This window comes from Ascidiella aspersa, chromosome 3 (assembly GCF_963924565.1).
Source record: "Ascidiella aspersa chromosome 3, kaAscAspe10.2, whole genome shotgun sequence".
In the NCBI taxonomy this organism is placed as follows: Eukaryota; Metazoa; Chordata; class Ascidiacea; order Phlebobranchia; family Ascidiidae; genus Ascidiella; species Ascidiella aspersa.
This window is the reverse complement of record NC_139449.1, coordinates 16,521,403-16,540,098: the sequence shown is the minus strand read 5'-3', so window position 1 is coordinate 16,540,098 and position 18,696 is coordinate 16,521,403. Positions and strand designations below refer to the sequence as shown.

General features: G+C 34.6%; 1 protein-coding gene across 1 annotated transcript in view; it reads right to left on the bottom strand.

The window, feature by feature from the left end:
- Window positions 1-622: 622 nt before the first annotated feature.
- LOC146160426 (A.superbus venom factor 1-like) overlaps window positions 623-18,696 on the bottom strand; it is a 58,243-nt gene continuing 40,169 nt past the window's right edge. Inside the window, exons 28-41 of the mRNA XM_083383466.1 lie at window positions 16,203-16,362; window positions 15,856-16,091; window positions 14,849-14,973; window positions 14,641-14,786; window positions 12,981-13,152; window positions 12,655-12,761; window positions 12,430-12,559; window positions 11,564-11,718; window positions 11,049-11,158; window positions 7,583-7,747; window positions 6,953-7,053; window positions 4,257-4,357; window positions 3,234-3,316; window positions 623-1,057 (exon numbers count right to left, since the gene is read on the bottom strand). Coding sequence (XP_083239592.1) covers window positions 856-1,057; window positions 3,234-3,316; window positions 4,257-4,357; window positions 6,953-7,053; window positions 7,583-7,747; window positions 11,049-11,158; window positions 11,564-11,718; window positions 12,430-12,559; window positions 12,655-12,761; window positions 12,981-13,152; window positions 14,641-14,786; window positions 14,849-14,973; window positions 15,856-16,091; window positions 16,203-16,362 — 1,993 coding nt within the window. The 3' untranslated portion in view covers window positions 623-855. The remainder of the gene's footprint in view (window positions 1,058-3,233; window positions 3,317-4,256; window positions 4,358-6,952; window positions 7,054-7,582; window positions 7,748-11,048; window positions 11,159-11,563; window positions 11,719-12,429; window positions 12,560-12,654; window positions 12,762-12,980; window positions 13,153-14,640; window positions 14,787-14,848; window positions 14,974-15,855; window positions 16,092-16,202; window positions 16,363-18,696) is intronic.

Below are 18,696 nucleotides of genomic sequence, written 5' to 3'. Positions count from 1 at the left end.
TTATCACTATTTATAACGGCGCACTAAGACAAACTCTTATTTAGAAATAAAATAAAATAAATACCAAGCCCTGAAAATATACCCCCGACAAAATATACAACAACCGCACCCCCGTCTAATTGTATTCCCATTTCCACCACTATAGTTGTGCTATCCAGGTTTCATAGAGATGTTCGATAATAATGCTTGGGTAGAACCGACGCAGGGTGTTGTTAGAACGTGACGCGTCTATTACTAGGGCGGCATCGGTGCTGCTATGATCTTAACATATTTCAATCGTGGTTTGACATCCTACGGAAGTTCAATCGCCTTAAAAAATGTAAAATACGTCAAATATGTATGACAATTAGCTTGCACATGCATTCTTTAGTATACATTTTGGTCGCACAGTCAATTGCTCAAGCTGTTCATCTGCAAATGTATCAATATTACCGCACAATTCGTGTGCCTTGTTTTTTGACAAAAAACTGACCACTAAGTGTAACAAACGAACTACTAGTTGTAGTTGGATACATCTTCGTCTTAAAAATGCTAAATAAGTTTAAATAACTGTTTTGCATTTTGGTTATATGACTCTTTCTGTCTATTCACGAAAAAGCAGTGAAAAATACGAAACCAGAAAAAGTGTATATTTTTCGTTTGTATTTACATTCAATATGGTTAATAAGCATATATATGACGTTATTTAATATATAGAAATTGTAATAATAAGGACTCAGTTCAGTGTAAGTAAAAAGCACCATTTGTCTTCAAAAACTACTTAATTTCATTGGATACCAAATTTTATATTGACATAGTTTATTTACATATTATAGTATTTAACATACCGGTGAATGAGTGATGTGTATACACAATTTAGCCACAGCCTATATTAACAGACGCCTCTAGAGCATTTTGGTAATTGCACACACGCAGTTTCTCGCACTTTCGTTGAAATATTTTGTGTGGTATACTGCAGTCGATGTCTTTCCGGTTGAACCATCTATTTACTCTTTTACAGACCTTCCTGGGCAAATGTGGCTCAATATGTGCGGCATCATCCAAATAGTAGAGGATCCTAAAAAAATGAAAATCAGACTAATTCACAAATTTCACGCGAAGCGAAACAAGTATGCACTGCGTTTATTTTGTTTGAAAAGGTGATACTCACAATATAATTAATATGCTTGAAACACATTTACCTTCGCACAAACGTCAAAATCATTTTAAATCACTAGCCTGTTTTCAAAAACCTCCTGAATTTCTAGCCGACCAACAGTTTCTTTTAATCATGTCATTTTGAAAGATGGTTTTGTTACGCTACCTTATATACTGAAGCTTTCGTTATCGCAAACTGTTTTTATCGTTGTTGTTGATCGCGTTTTTATTTGCATTATTTTACTTGTGTTTTGTCATACGTTGTACTGCGAGTGTTCGACGTTCTTCGCCCTGAAGAAGGCGACTTGATTATAGGTTGCCAAAACGTTTCCTTGCGGAGCGTTTTTTTCAAAAACAGCATTATTATTGTTAAAAGTTGTCAAATATACATTTTGGGGAAAAGTGCACAGCATAGGTCTCCACCATATCGTCACGCTCATAACCAAATAAGTCTTATTTTACACATTTTCAAAGTTTTTGCTTCAGTCACTCCTTGTTACCATCCCCGTCCATAGAAAAAGTGCTCAGGTCATTTTTAGGTCATTTTCCATGCGCTTGTGCAAAAAAATGACTTAGGCACTTTTTCTATGGATCGAGATGGTAACAAGGAGTGACTTAGGCAAAAACTCTGAAAATCATAAAAAAATGACTTAGGCCAGGGTTGGCCAACTTCTTTTCATTGCGGGCCAAAAACAAGGTTTATTTTATCTTGCGGGCCAATCTTTTTAAATTGCGATTCTTAGGCTTATAGCTGGAAAATTATACATAGCCTCTATGGCAGGGTTTCTTAAACTTTTTCTAACGCGGACCCCTCAATTTTATTTTTGCCTCGCGTGGACCACTTTAGGCAAAACGGTTTCAAAAACGACGTCATAAATTTAGGTCACAGTACAAATAGACCTCATAAATTTGCTGATTTCGGTTCAAAAATTGGAAAGTAAAATGGAGTCTAAATACATTTAGTGCAGAACTGTTTTATTTTTAAATAAACTATTTTCTTTGATAAATTGATTACTTCTTAAACAATAAGTAATATTTCAATTAGGCTTTCACGGACCCCCTAAAATTAGTTCACGGAGCCCTAAGGGGTCCATGGACCCCAGTTTAAGAACCCCTGCTCTATGGCATATATACTAACTTTATGAAATGTATACCTTTGTTCAGTTACGGTAGTTATGAAATAATTTCGACAACAAAAAATTAAAAAAACAAAAATTGAAGTGATTGTGCCAGTTTGAACCAAAGCTGACCAGCAGTTCGCGGGCCAAAAAAGCTGAACCCGCGGGCCAACTTTGGCCCGCGGGCCTGCAGTTGGACCAAGCTGACTTAGGCAATTTGGTTATGAGCGTGACGATATCAAGCCGATTGTTGTGTTTCAACATAGACCAAATTGTGGGCAAGAAGGATGCTGAAATCAGCGTTGGAAAGCCATGCAACAACCAACAAGCACAGTATTAACTTTTCTGCTGCTCAAGTCTTAACGAAGGAAACCGATTACCACAAGCGAGGTTTTCTTGAGTCGTGGAATATCCATTCACGCGCCAGCACGATGAACGTAAAAACTGACGTTCTAATGCTGATAAGCTATCGCGCGCTCTTACACCAATGAGCGTTGGGGCGAGTTTTTAAACGCACAAATAGGCATTGTCGATTTATAAGGAATCTGTTTTGCACGATACGTCAGTATCCTGATGAAGATGTTCTGTATAGCACGTCGAAACGTCGATCTATTATATATACTGCTGGAAGAGCAACACTCCGTGATATATTATGCCTGGCAGCAATAGCTTATTTCATAGACCAAATTGTTCAAAAAGTAGCAATCATAAATCCAAAGCAGCCCAAACCTCAAAAAATGACGAAAATAAGTAATTAAAACACTCGCAAATCTTAAATTAATAATTATTTTCTTCAGTAACTAAACTCACATGCGCATATTTTGTATACTAAATATAAAAGCAAACTTAACAGCTAGCGGACAGGATAGGACCATTAAAATCACTATGCGAAAAGTAAAAAAAAATGTAGTAGGGATGGCGCCCCTCCTAGTGGGGTGCGCCTCCGAGATAAGAATCACTGCACTAGAGACAACTTACTCTTCGCTGCCTCCTTCACCCGGCCAAATTTCGGGAGACTTGCCAAAGATGATCAATTCTTGATCGACCACAATTAAACTGTCCTATTTAAAAATAAAAATACATTTATACATTAATGTGATACCCTCAAAGCAATTGCCAACGTTTTTCGTGTTTCGTGCCAACAGTATTCAGTTTTCTTTCTGTTGTAAAGTTACATTAAAACTTAAATTTGTGAGAAAAAAATATATTATTTAAAAATATAAATAAACGTTTGCTATATATAGATTTGAATAAAATTAAAATATATTTGAATAAATATACGTTTGTTTGTACTATCGTGCGCATTGGGTTAATTTAATTCCATAAAAAGTGTTGAAACATAGGCCTACTAACAGTCAAACAAGATTTAAGCGCGAAATTGTATTTTGTTTCAAACAATTAAATCGTGTTTATGTTTTATGAAATGTAATATAGCATTCATAGCTTGCTATCGGCCTTTGGTAGAAGGAAGACGAGTAAGGCGGCCCTCGAAGCTAAAAAGGTTGTAAAGTAATATTCTATATACAATGATTTTAGTCGTATAAATTTTTGCGAGATTTGTGCCAACAATCTAATTAGGAATAGGAATGTTTTCTTTTTGTCTGATTTTTTAATATATTTACTGTAAGAGATACGTTTTCCATGGCATTTTTATTGAACTTACCTAACGTCTTACGCGAGTAAAAAATCAGTTAAAGCAGGATACTTTCTTAACACCTTTGAGGAATCTCTTAACGTTTATACCCAGTATACTTCTGATTAGTTTTTGCCTTCTTTAAGATACTACTTTTGAAAAGTTTTGGTAACGCATATAATTCGCATTCACTTCGGAACTCAAAATAGACGAATCAATATTTGATCATTAATTAAAATCGATCTATAGATTTATCCGATATTGACCTTGTCTGGCGACACATAAAAGTAAGTTTCTGTCTTCCAGCGATTCGCTTAAAATAACTTACATTTGTCTAAACACAGATATAAAAAAAAACTATAACTTACGGTTTTGGTCAATAGATCTTTCTTACATTTAGTAAAACAGTCGTGTTTCATTCGGAAAGTTCTCACAGGTCTGTTTTCCTGAAGGTTCTGATCATTCAGAGCTGAAAGGTATATTTAAAATATTTGATATATTGTTACTTTTTATGTAATGCTAGATAGAGTAGTGGCGTTGCTCTGACAAAACATAGTTTAAGCATATTTAATTTACTAATTTTTATTTTTAAATTTGCTTATTTCTGTAGATAAATATAGTTTTGTAAAAACTCATATTAAGCAAACAAAATCCTCACTTGTTAACGGGGAAAAAATCCAGCCAGCCCAAAACCAATATAGTCCTGTCTTTCAATACATAACTCTGTACCTATTATAATTAAAGGCTCACGCAAAAATCTTCTCCAAAGGCGTTTTTACGTCAAGATTTTCAGATTTTATTGATTTGGCGGCCAAAGCTGTAGTAAGTTTGACGTAACTAACACGTTTTGGTCTAATAAAGGCTTGATTTTTTACATAATAAATTAGGACGGTGGTACTTAAACTGTCTGTAATTAGACTCAAAAGAGTTTAAGTTAATTTTATAGGTAATTAAATTCCTTTTAAATCACAATAATAATAATAATGATATTATTATTTTTTATTAAACTTCTCGGAATAAGTTGATTCGGAATACAGCTTCACGATCTATTTATTAGACTTGATAACCTAACTTGAGATTTATTGTTCGTAAAGAAATTTTAGGTTTCGACAAAACAGGTACTTTGTTACATTGTAGATATCTGCAAACACTTTTCAAAGAAACGCTCGAAAGCAGACTAACGAGTATCGACACTAAACCTTTTTTACGGTTGTGACGTAACTGCATAACGAAGCGCACAACTGAAAAAAAATGTAAATGTCCCTATTTGTCTAACTCTAATTAGCAATACAATTTCTTTAAATATAGTGCCACCTAAATACCTTTACGGTAAAAAGTATACGTGTAGAATATGGGACGCTGTACACTTTTGTATGCGTGGTCAATGCAAGTGTTGTTGTCCAAAAAGAAACGTTACAGACGAGGCGACAATCTACCTGGCCTGACGTACAAAAATATGTTATGATGTTGCCGTAATATTTACTTATAACATTATAAATAAGCAGCGGCAAGTCATGATTTTATTTACTTTATTTTAACATACAGTTTAAACTGTGACGTTTTAATGAAGTCATCTCTTCTATATTAGTAAGTTACAAATATGCTTTTGCCGTCAGGCCAACTAACATATGTGGCTACTCCTAAGTTATTACGCTAAATTTTGAACTATATGGGCTGAAAATAAGGCCCTGAAAAATACCCCCTGACAAAATATATAACGACGCAACCCCGTCTTGATATATGTTGTATATTCCACGTTTTATTAATGACGCCTTGATGGAAATTTCAAGAGATGACGTCAAAAAGTTACGTTGCAACGTGAAAAAACAATTGGCGCTTATTTTTCTTTAAATTGGCCATGTTCAATCTAAAAAGAGGACGTAACGCGTTAAGCAAACGATCAATATTCTTGAATTACTCAAAAAATGATCAAGATTATTTTAGAGGACTAAGTTCACAAGGCGCAAGTTAGCTAATGGCAAGATAAACTATAGTTCACCTACACCCCCAGATCCTCCCCTGCCCTTAGTTAATTTTTTAGTTTGAGTCAAGTTTGAGTGGTGATCAACATTTTGATTTAGTAGCCCATAACAAAATTTATGGCGCCTTGGACATCATATTTTTGCGGGGATTTTTTGAAGTCCTCTGGCACCTTTCTCGTCCTGAATCAACAAACGATCGTTCTACTGCAACTTTTAAACCTATGAAAATCAAAAAAAAAATTTCTCCACTAAGTGGATTTCTCTAACAAATTATAGAATCCATTTAGTGGAGAAATTTGAGGTCAAGATCTGCCACCATGTGAAAGCGTACAGACAAATGTGAAAGCGTTACGAGTGAGTTGGCCAGAGCCCGTAAGAGTCCATTCAACGAAGGTGTGTTGGTCATTGTTGCATAGAATCATTACTCAGGACCTTCGCATTTTTCTTACAGAATACAGATAAGAGCAAAATTACAGAAAAATGATTTGTGTAATATGATTTGTGTAACAAAATTACTTGTAATAAAAAGAGAAGAATGTACCAGAATGGTTAATAACTTTACCACTTTAACAATACCAATAAATCATACTACAGAGTAATATCAAGTATTCTAGTTCGAGGAAGTAGCAACTTAACGATAAAGAAACTGGCCTAGAAAACGGTTAATAACGCACGTATAAAAAATATTGCGAAAATTGAATAGCAACGCATAATGTTTCCCGACCTCAAAAGGACCCTAAGTTTGATAGGCCCGGTACTAGAATATAAACAAAGTAGGGTTTTGATTTTTCATTATGCCTCTCCTTTTAACTTTTTTTTCTGCAAGACGGTAAATGTAACAAAAAATCACATTTTGTTTCATATATAGTTTCATGGAAAACAACACAGTTTATCATGTTTATTTTAGATAATATATTTTTTGTTATTTAGAAAGAAATTCTACACCGTTAATTTAATAAATGTCTGGAAAAACACATAAAGCTACAAAAGATTGTTAATCTTTTAAAAAAGTAGTGTAGTAAAAAGAATATTTTTAGTAAAAATAAGGCCATAGCAGCATTAGAAAGATATACCACATATACCTTTTCTCGGTGAGAGTAAAATGGTCGCATTGAACTCCACGAAATTTGGCGGTTCATTCATTCTTACTTGGGTAATTTTAACGTAGTAAAGATAGTCCACCCTGTGAAATCATCGTGTACATATATATTATATACACACTTCAAAAGGTGTTGAAAAATGTAAAAATTCATGAAATTTGGTTTTTAACGATATGTTGTTAATATGTTGGTATATTAACAACATAATAACGGGCATGGGCGCCCGCACGGGGGGGGGGGGGCACTTGCTCCTGATTGCCCCCCATTTTTGTATTGTTTTTTAATTATACCTTACTTTTGTAATGCAGTGTTATCTCTGAGATAAATCGTAAAAACGCACCTTGCACATCTTATCGATATAGGTACTGTGAAGTTTTGGCAATATTCCTTTTCGGGATTTTTCGGGGAGGAATTAACATTGTTAAAAACTTTTAGGGGGGAATACGAAAAAACACTTTGAGAACCACTTGTGTAGACATAATTATAGACAGTTTATTGTAGTGACTACTAAATAGACCAACTTGTTTTAATGAAGACAAATTTTATAGTTATAAATCCACACAAGGTAGCACTAAAGTAAAATATGATTGCTTATGGTATACCAGTTCTTACTTTGAGCAAGCAGTCGTTTCGCTTTGGAAACACTCTGTCTTATCGATAAGATTACAAGTGTTAAGTGATTTTTTTTTCTCCTTTTTTTTACTTTTTTCTCCTTTCTTTCTTTTTGATGTCGTGTAATGGATCGTTGCCGTTTCATTGGCAAGTTTGGCAAACCTCCTGAAACGTAAATATATTAATTAAATTTATACTTTTTTTTTCCACCTCATGGCGCGCATTTATCTGTCTTATCAGTTTACATCACTTTACTGATTGCATCGTCATTTAGTTGCAGTTGCGGCTTGCGTAGTGCACCACTTGCCTAGAACAGTTGGTTTAGGTTTTTATAGCGTATACTTGACTTATGTTGTGTTATGTTTTTAGATACTGAAGATGCTTTATAGCGAAATATATTTATCTTTTTATTACATACAAACAAACTGATTTTCGGTTTACTAAGTTCTGTACTTAGTTTAATCTTTATTAAATTTATACTAAAATTAAAATTTTTCATTTTAGCTTGATGCCTAAATCGGTGAAAAGTGAAATCCAATTGTTAACCTATGGTAGATTTAGTTTGCCTTAAGGTAGATACCGCACCCCTTTCTAAGACATGAAAATATTTTGTTATTTTACATCAAATGATTTGGATAACGTAGGTTTTATTTAAACGTTTTGTTCCTAACGGAACATAGTGGTGAAATCAATTATAAACTTTTGAATATTTCTAAGCGCCTAACAAATTACGAAGTCCTATAGACAGGATTAGGCTACCATACCGTGCTTATTTCTGAGTGCAGTGTCTTAGAAAATACCAATGTGCCTATTTTTACGAAACGTGCTTATTTTTGAGTTGTGTGCTTAGTTTCTATTTTCTTAGCATTGTTCTTTTTTAATTCTTTGACTTTGACGGAGGAGCAAAAAACATTTATCCATTTATATTGCCAGTTATTTCACCAGTTCTGACAGCAATGCATTATATTACTTAATATCAATGGATTGTGATTGTTTTTATCAAAAAAGTACATTGTAGCCAATAGTGGGGTATGTTGCTCTTAGCAATCAAGTAGACTTACAGTTTGACATGAGCACTGACATTGTACATTTTGGAATATGCAGACAAAACATTATTGAGAGAATAAATAAGCGTAAGTACGTTTTTTGTGATTTATATTAAAATGATTTTGTCAAAACTAAGTCGAAAATGGTAAGAACTACGCTGATTGTTGTTAGTGTGATTGTAAAATCAACCTAAAGGCTATCGAAAAATCAGCAGTTACTGCCCATTGCCCAGACCCTTTTAAAGTAAAAAAATCAACTCAGGCATATTTTTATAATGAAGATAAGGTATGACAGTTGAAATATTGTCAAATGCAATTTAAAAACAATGTTTGATAAAATTTTAAACTGTAAAACAATTTATTAAGGCTCACTACAGTTTTTATTTCTTTTTTTTCGTTTTTTTTTATTCCTTCGTTCAACGATAATAAAGCGAAAAACAAAAAATGTGATACTCGGCCCGCGATCGTAAATCCTAACAGTTAACCTGCCCCGATGGTCAGGACTTACAATTATCTCATCCTATATGAAAAAAGTTTGCTGACCATAAACTAAGGCATCGCGACTCCTCTTAATTAAAAAGTTTTGTCAATTTTACCCAAATAAACGCTTTTTTCGCGTAGACTGCATTTGAGGTTTACTTTTCATAGAGAAACAATTTTTTTTTATTTTAAGACATTATTCCTCAAGTTTTGGATACCCACCACACAAATCCTGGATCTGCCCCTGGTCATCAGTAGCGTTTTTTGGTCTTAGCAGATGGTAACACTTTCCTATATAGATAAGTGATTTTCAACCGGTGTTCCGTTCCGTGAAAGATTTTTAAGTGGTCCTCAAGAAGTTGATTGATAGGACTAATGTTATACATGGAACCGAGCGGATCCAGGGAGGGGGGCCTGCCAAACTCAATTTTTTGCCTTCCATGTAAAAGCAAAAGTTTTTTGCGCTCCGCATGAATCTGTGTTATGTTCCTAATGTGCTTAAGCCTATTTTAATCGCATTATCGAGAATAAAGGCTTGGCAATTAAACGTTGTAAAGGAGTTTTTCGTTTTGCGCAGTTCGATAACATCTTTACAGAAAAATGTTTGTATTGAAAGTAACACCTCTCCAACCTTAAATTATAACGAAATAAACGAACTGTGTGGTGTTCTTAAGGTTTATTCTTTTTGTCGTCGTTAAGATGTATCTTTGTAACGTCACATTCTGACGTAACTTTTTGACTAATGAGTGATTGTTAATTGGCGTTTTGTTTTTTCTAACAAGCTTTTCTATGGTGATTTAGTATACTTCAAGCAACGCTTTCGATATTTATCCGGCGTCTTAGTGTTCCTGTGAAAATAGTTCCAATTTTAGGCGCGTTTCGTCACCATCCAGTGTTTTCATGTTATTGTAAACAACACCTGCAACTCATCAAAAACTATATAGGCGGATATGTACAATATGATCAAGTTTTTTTTTCTCAAAACGTAAAATTTCTTATAAGTAACAATTAAATCAAAAAGTTATTTCATTAAGTCCATCAAAAACACATACCAAAGTTATTGGTCAAACTATATATCCTGAGGTAAACTTATTCCAAAAGTAGTATACAAAAAACTGATAGTAACCATTATTTTAAGCCGTAGAAAATATTAAAAACAAAGTAAATATGCCAGATTGCCCGAATCCTTTACTTGGCGTGTGGCAAAACAGTTGTGGGATCATAGCTGAATGTCTTAAAACACGAGTTCTATGTCATCTCTAACAAGTCTTCATGCTTCCTTAATTTAACTGTATAACATGTGAGACATAAAGTTCGCGCGTGGTCTTTATGTCTAAATTTCATTTGTTTCTTATTTGTACATTTCATCCTCAAACCTTACCTTTGTGATATCTTTACGTCAGTCGTTAGTAGAACTTATTTCACTTAACTGACTTTTGTGTCCGAACAAATTTTTCTTTCTTAGGAAACTTATTTCAGGTCTGTATGACTTTTTAGTCTATAATAACAAGTCTGAAAGGTGATATTACTTTGTTTATGATTTAATTTACATAATTTACGTCATAGAGACGTTACGCATTGTAGCCTACTATTAATTACGAGATTAATATTTTGAGTTGGTGGGCTTTAAGTTCGTCGTAAGTGCCCATGAGTTAAATTGCAAAATTGACGTCATATCGTATTTTTATATATATTTTTAATAACGTTTTAATAACTTTATCAATTCGTTTTTTAGCCTATAACGAATATGTGACGTCATTATGACGTCTTAGACATGATATATCCTCGAGAAACTCTTTGTTCCTGGCATTTTTCTGTGGTTGCTGGCACTTTTTCAATTGGCTTTTACACCCTTGTTAATCTGTCTTGTTAATTCACAACTGAGCAAACCCCTCGCGAGTTTTTCCGGTAAATCAAACTTTGCAACACTTTTGACTCACCTGCATTTTACACAACCGTCTTCTACGCATTTACACATGTTTTGTTTATCGTTGCAGCTTAGTTCTAAGTTTCCGCTGCCTTTTAGAGCGTAGAATTTGGTACAGGTTACCTATAAAAAGATTAAAGTAATGTTGTTTAGCAGACCTTGAACAAAACACGGCCAAGCAATTTAATCCGGACCGCGGCTCATTATTAAGTAAAAACAAACATTTTGCGTTTTTTCTTCTAATTTTGCAATATATACTATCGAATAAATTTCATTAGTAAAATAACCTCTCTTTTTCTTAACATCAGACGATTTTTAAAACATTTTTTACAGTATTTCTCATAATGTGGCAAAGAGTTTTATGTAAGACTGTCAGGGTAAATACGACCAGGCTAAATCAAATTTTATAGTAAAAGCTACGCAAACTCAATTTTAAAACTTCGAACATGTCTAGGCTTTTAATACATAGATATTAAATTGAACCTCAAAATATACCCAAATACACGATTATTTTTTAAATATTCTTACATCAGGGTTGTAGTAGTCGTATACTTTGACAGCGGCTGGCTGTGGATTTTTTACTATCGTTTCCCGTATCACCTTAAAATACAATTGGGCCACATCTGAGGAAATCTGGGATAAGTAGAAGATCACCGTGTTGTTGGTGATTTCGTAGCGATCGACTGTAAAGCAAAGATCGTTTATATTATTAAATTAAATTATAATATTTTATTCATTTACAATATTAAATAGCATATAGATAACAGCAAAATACTCTAGCAAAGTTAGCAATTCAGATCTGACACAATTACCAGATCTTAAAAGATATATATATATATATATATCGCCAACAAAGGTATCGTCAGATTCATAAAAAATAGAAATAAATCAAACGCAAGAATATAACAATAAGTCAGATTCATGAAAAAAACAAAAAAACATGTATGTTGGTATATTGTATTTATTTCGTCTTTAAGATTTCCAAGAGGTACGCGGCAACATATCGGAATTTTACTGTTGCAAGGCTGTAGGAGCGTAACTACAAGCGAACATGCGGTGTTGGTAATTTTTTCTTTAAATTTCTTTCTGTTAGAATCTTGCGACCAATTCCTTCTAAACATTTTTTTACAATGAGGGTATGCAATCTAAACATTTTTTTACAATGAGGGTACAATGAAAATGATATGTGCGGGGCGCAGAATTATTATTTTGATGCTATACTGCCCGAGCAACAATGCTTGTCCGGTTACGCGTAAGCAAATTTTAGCATTGTGTAAAATCCTGCCAAAATCACCGTGCCGAGGCTTTAAACATTACAGACACCAGGGAATCATACTTTAATATTACAACTAATGGCGATCGTATAGGGATATGGGCTGGCTAGACTGTTTTACCTTTTCCATCAACAACCTTGTCTCTGTCCAAGTTGTCTATAGATTGCTTAACCGGTTTGAAACCAGATAATAAACCAACCTCGATGATCGACATGTTTAATGGTGGTCCTCTAGGTTTCATTACGGTAACCTGAACAATGTCAAACATACCAGTTTTTAAACACGATGTTTAAAATAATGATATGAAAAATTAATCTAAAAATGGCATTGTTGATTTCTACTGACCTTGACTACGCTGTTTTCTAATTTAGCATCAACTTCAAACACACAATTCGTTGTGTTTACCGTTTCACGCCACGTACATCTGTAGGAAAGTGTGCCTTCACCTTGACCTGCACCAGCAACGGTTTTGTTTTTAAAGAAATTAAATTACTATACCGAATAAACGATTTTTTCTTAAGAAAATCTAATGGTTTACATTTATGACAAATTCAACCAATTAACCAAACCGATAACACCACAAGCTGCCAATGTTCGCATGCAGGAGTAACCATCTGAAAATATCCAAGTATAGGCCTAGGTTTTAGTCGTGTGCTGACGTGAACACTAACCAGTTACGCTGACTGAAAGATTTGTTCCAATAATTTCTTCGGGAACTGGTATATCTTTTCGTAAATGCTTATGCTCGTTTGTTAGCACAAGTTTTTTTCCGCTGCCAAACCAGGGCGTCCCTCGTCTGGTTCGTATAAGGACGCTAAGGTTTGTTGATGGAGGTACGACGTTCTACATTTAATATAGTACACAATGGAATGAGCAGTTTGCTTGAGTTAAGTCTGTTGTATATATTACTTGACTTTAATTAGTTATGTCAATTTGGTCAATGACTTAAAATAACGCTTCCATTGAATATAATTTTGGTAAGATTGGGTATATATTCGTTTTAAACAGTTTGCTATGTGCTTTATTTTGCTAGTCGTTGTTGTTTTTAAAACTTGATGCTTATAAGAAGGAACTGACTTGCTGTAGCAATAACTTGTACTGGGACTTGACTTGGGAAAGAAAGACTTGGGTTTACACTTGACACAAACCTAATTTATTTTGCGAATTACTTGACTGGGACGTAGCCTAAGTTTTTTCGAAATGACTTTTATGTTAAAGTCCTAATACTAAGACAATAACAATAATAAGCACTGTATGTACGCTGTTAATCTTAAAACCCTGGCTTATAATTGAGATTAAGGTAGTTAAAAATCAGGAAACATTGATATAATTAATTGATGCTTCGATTTGAAAGGTATGGTGTTTGTGTACAGAAAATCGAAAAATTGCAATCACAGGAAGTTGGTTTCAGAGGATGAGTTGCACTGAGTCATGACCCCCATAAAATTGCATAATTTGCGAACTTTGTCAATGCAATAAAAATATAAAAGCCATAATATTTGATAAAAGCGACATTTCGCAATTTACAGACGTTTCAGCAATAACTCATGCCATCATCAGTGTAAAAATCAAGTGAAGATGAAAGCGATAAAACGTAAAAAGAATTGCTGAAAACGTCTGTAAATTGCGAAAATGTCGCTTTTATCAAATATTATGGCTTTTAAATTTTTATTGAAATTACCCGTGTATTGTGTTCCGAAGTTTGTCAATGCAAAAACAACAATTTTCGTTTGTTTGTTTTGAGAAAATGTTTCCAACATAAAGTCGCCGTACTTAACATAACTTGTTTTTTTTTTCAACTTAAACAAAGTAAAAGGCAAAATATTTTTCTTAAAAAATTCAATCGCCATCTAAAAGTATTTTTACATCTTTATCGTTCACCACAGGCTAGCGCCATTTAGCCATCTGGACTCGGGCTATTTGCAAAATGCTATTTCTGATTTTCTGCAAAACATGTTTAGTATTAGTAAATCAATGCAACTTCGGCCGTTCGCATCAATGTGGAACGGGAACACACAAGACTTACAAATCAACAATATCTAAAGCAGGGGTTTTCAACCTTTTAAGATTGTTCCAACAGTCTTTTTTTTTAAAGTGGCCAATCCAGAGCGTTTAAAGCGTTTTTAATTTTTTTAAAGTATTATTAAATATGAATGACATAATTTTGACGTCTTAGACACGCTATTTTTCCGGAGATTTTTTGCGTGGTGTTTCAGGCACCTTTTTTGACCTTTTCTGAACAACAAAAACCTTCTTTTGCAATTACTTTAAGGTTTATACTTTGTTCAAGTTTACTTACTGACCTAACATCAAATATAATATTACACGTACAATTGTAGACATCCAGGTCATGTAGCTGGCTGTGGCCTGCAAACCCATTACTGTGTCCTGAGTGGAAACAAACCCTCCGTGGCTGTTTCGTTGCGTGATCAACCAGAGGGCAATTTTTCGCGTGCGTTGTAGATGCTCTTCCGTCACTGAAATAAATAAATTAGTGTACAGGAAAATATAAAAATGAATACAATGTAATTTTATTGACCTGGGTCATCAGCCAGCTTAATTTGAGCCAATAAAGCATATGCAGCGGTTTCTACCATCCCAGCTCTTCCTTGAGTGCTTGACCACGATATGTAATTGTCGTCTCTGATTGCTTGATTCATTAATCTGTAAACAGCAATAAAAAATATACCAACAATCTCGGATAACAAGTTAAACCTAAAGCCTTCGGGCATCTAACCGAAATTAGTCGATCTTAAAAGGATTTTCCTTCAAAAAGGTAAAATTAGAAAGTGTAGCTTACAGTTCGTTTCCCACGATATCTATGTCGTGCGAACGGTCGCTCTTTCTTGTTATCGACGCAAGTACAGGAAATTAAGAAACAACCATATAGTTAAAAAACAACCCTATAGTACTACTGTATTTTTATTATTTGTAAAAATAATGTATGCCTAATAAATGATACTACTCTGAGAAGTGGGAGCCGGCTTGGGGTTCAGTGGAGTCGGACTCGGAAAGCTTTAGACTATGAGGTTTTCAAACTTTTTTTAGCTGCGTATACCTCTTCGATTAATTTGTATGTATGGCGTAATTCATTACAGCCACTGGTAATTTTTTGTAGTCAAATTTATCAAAAAATAATAGGTTCAACTGGAGTTACCTAAAGTTTTGTAACGCTGAAAAATTACATTAAAACGTTTTAATTTAATCTAATGTGCTTGTTGGAACATAGTAATGACGTCATTTGGTATAAGATCGGACCGCGATGCAGTAAGTCTTAAGGGATCGTTTAGCTTACACGCTTCACTATAGGCCTATAAGCTTAAAACGTTTTTCTCGCTCGTCATTTAAACGGTAAAAATAATGCAAGTAAAAATAACTTTCTCGTGTACAACTGATTTTTTTCTAGCGTACCCGGCGGATTTTGAGAAACCCTGTTTTAGACCGAATCCACGGCCCTGGTTGTTGCTACGCCCAAACATTTGCTTGGTGGTGTTCAATCCAAGTAACAAGTTTTTGTCTTGATTGACGCATCACATATTTATTAACCTTTGATTCCATTGGAGGGCTGAATTTCGTTGGTTGCCACTGTAGGCGAGAGCGTATGTAGTCACGGCTAACACGTAAGGGTTGTTCGCCACCAGAGTGAGCTGCCCCTCAATATATTGCAACGCAATGCTTCGTGCTTCCCGCAGCTCCTCAGATAAGTTGGGACAGACTGATTGCGATTCGGCCAATGCAACCGTAACGTAAGCAGTAGTAGCAATGACACCTTCCACAAGGCCCTAAACAGGTCGATTAAAAATAAAATCTTTTTGACTTGGCGGAGAATAGATTTTGTAAAAATCCGAATGAAGTTTATGGCTTCCAAATATTTAGGCAGTTCATCAACTTACATCCATTTCTCCGTGATAAACTGGATGTTCATCGTTAAAGCTTCCGTCGGAATTCTGTTGCTCTAGGATCCACCGAAGGGAGTTGCAGATTGGCTGAACGTCCAGCTGAGGCCAGATGTCCCGCGCTTCGGTAAACACGCGATCTACAAATGCATTTAACCTGCAGAAAGATCAACAAGATTCTAATTTAGTTTTAGCTTATGTTTTGGGTAAAACTACTATTTTCCGTGACCTCTGGGGTCAGTGTGGTCCAACTCTATTTTGTCGCAGACCATAGGTAATTCGTTTCATATGGCAGTCCATGAATATAGTGTTCTTTAAAAGGGGTGGCCGTCATAATTTAACCGCGCAAAGCACGAAAAAATGCGTTTACCGGTAGTTGGTCGGAGTTGGCCAATCGTTTAACTTGCAAGTATATTTCACGCATTAGGCGCATAAATAGATCATCACAATATTAACTTTACATGAATGGCGGCATCGAAGTCACGTAAAAAAGTTCAAAGAAAGCGCAAAAAACATACATACTTTAATACAACGGCCATATTGCAAAACTATCCATATATGTTCTGAAGAATCCTTTTATTCGTCCGCTAGGTTATTTTGTTGATCAGTGATCAAATTAAAATAAAAACAAAACACCAAAGATGAAAAATTATTTTTTGTTGACCCGCAATCAAATCCACCGGCCACATATTTCTGCGTTTCATCGTTTTATTTTGCTGCTGCGAGTTACCCCTAAACTTTATCTTAATTTAACAAGGTAAACGCAAAATGGCTAGCGCCTTGCGCGAACATTTTCTATTTTCGATATTATATCTTCCATTAAGGCAAGTTAATGTAAAATGTTCAGCTTTTCTATATCTCCACAGTCTATAGCGCTGTGTGGCAACTATCCACAATATAAAATACAATTTCTGCCGAATTACCTACTTCATTAAAAATTATAATTTTCTATACAACGTTGCAATAAGGCCATTTTATCGTAAGTAACGCTTATCCATTTTGTAAAACAAGATTAACGTATTGTATGTCTGTTGCCATCGTGCGAAGTGCTTACGTGATTGCGGTGCAGACATTTAGCTGTGGAGATTATTTAGTGGTAACAATTTTGTGTGTCAAGTATATACTGTTAACCTAAAGTTAAGTTTTTGCGATTAAAAAAAATATTTTGTAAAACTGAAATCTATAGATGGAATTCATTTGCGTATTGCGCGAATAACTTTGTTTTAGTTACATAATACCCAGCCATGTTCGAAAACAGCATATGTGTGTTTTTTTTTAGAATTACTTGAACATAGACGTTATTTTGAAGATTTTTTATGTCCCTTTTCCGAACTAAATCCTGCCCAACTGTATAAAACAAATTGCTTCTGACGGCCCGCGACCAAATATACTTGAAGCACGCTATTTTAAATATTAATTCTGCGTTGCAGTAAAGCATATATTTTTCTTAAACAACATTTTAAACGACCTGCTAATAGGAAATTTTAAAAACAATTTTATTCTTACGCCAATATAGCCGAGTAAAATAAATAACAGGAGGAACAAAACACAGAAAAAAAAACATTTTAAACAAAATTCGCCAGACTGTACGCGACTTTGGGGCGTGTTTTATATGGTTCAACGCTGTGTTTCCCAAACTTTTCTCCCAAAGCGCCCCCTAAATAACTTACTATCAAACGCCTTCTTAACAAACAAAAAAACGAATTGATGCAAATAAATGTTGATTTAATTCGAGTCTCTAGTATAGTGTGAAGGATGAGCTTGGTGCAATTGCATAAGTTTTTTTGATATCCGGCTCCATTTTCTTAGAAACAGTCGTAAATCACTATGTCAAGGCGGTTTCTTTTGTTATCCAGAAGCATTGTGACGGCACTGAATGCACGCTCCACTAAGTACGAGCTGGGAAATGCAATAAAAACTTTACAAGTGTGTGTTAAGCGCATAAGCTACAAAGTGTGTGTTAAGCGCATAAGCTTTTATTTTATTTACTGCCTTGATGACAGTCTTCAATAAGAGGTTAAGACGATCACTGATATTGTTGGCCACCAAATATCTTCTAAAGAACAGGAAACCTATTCTGATATTTTCATTTGCTAGCTCTAAGCTTAGGCAATTTTCTGATATTTTCATTTGCTAGCTCTAAGCTTAGGCATCCCACTACAAACTTGAAGTGCCCCAACTTGGGCGAGAATTTCAGAGACTGTTATTTTGCCTTCTTAGCAACAAAAGCTTCTGACATGCAACTAACTTGAAAGCTCTGCAGGAACTTTTTTTATCGTCCGAAAAATTAATCATGTGACTAATGCTACAGTATCAAACTATATTAACTAATACAACCTAAAATGCTTTTCTTGCCTACGGGCAGTAAACTGCATTAAAGCTTGTTTAGATAATCCTTTGGAACACACACAATTAGCCTCCCTACATAACGAAATGATTGAGCGCTCCACTAAATATAGCAAAAATCACGAACACGATAGTTATACCAGGC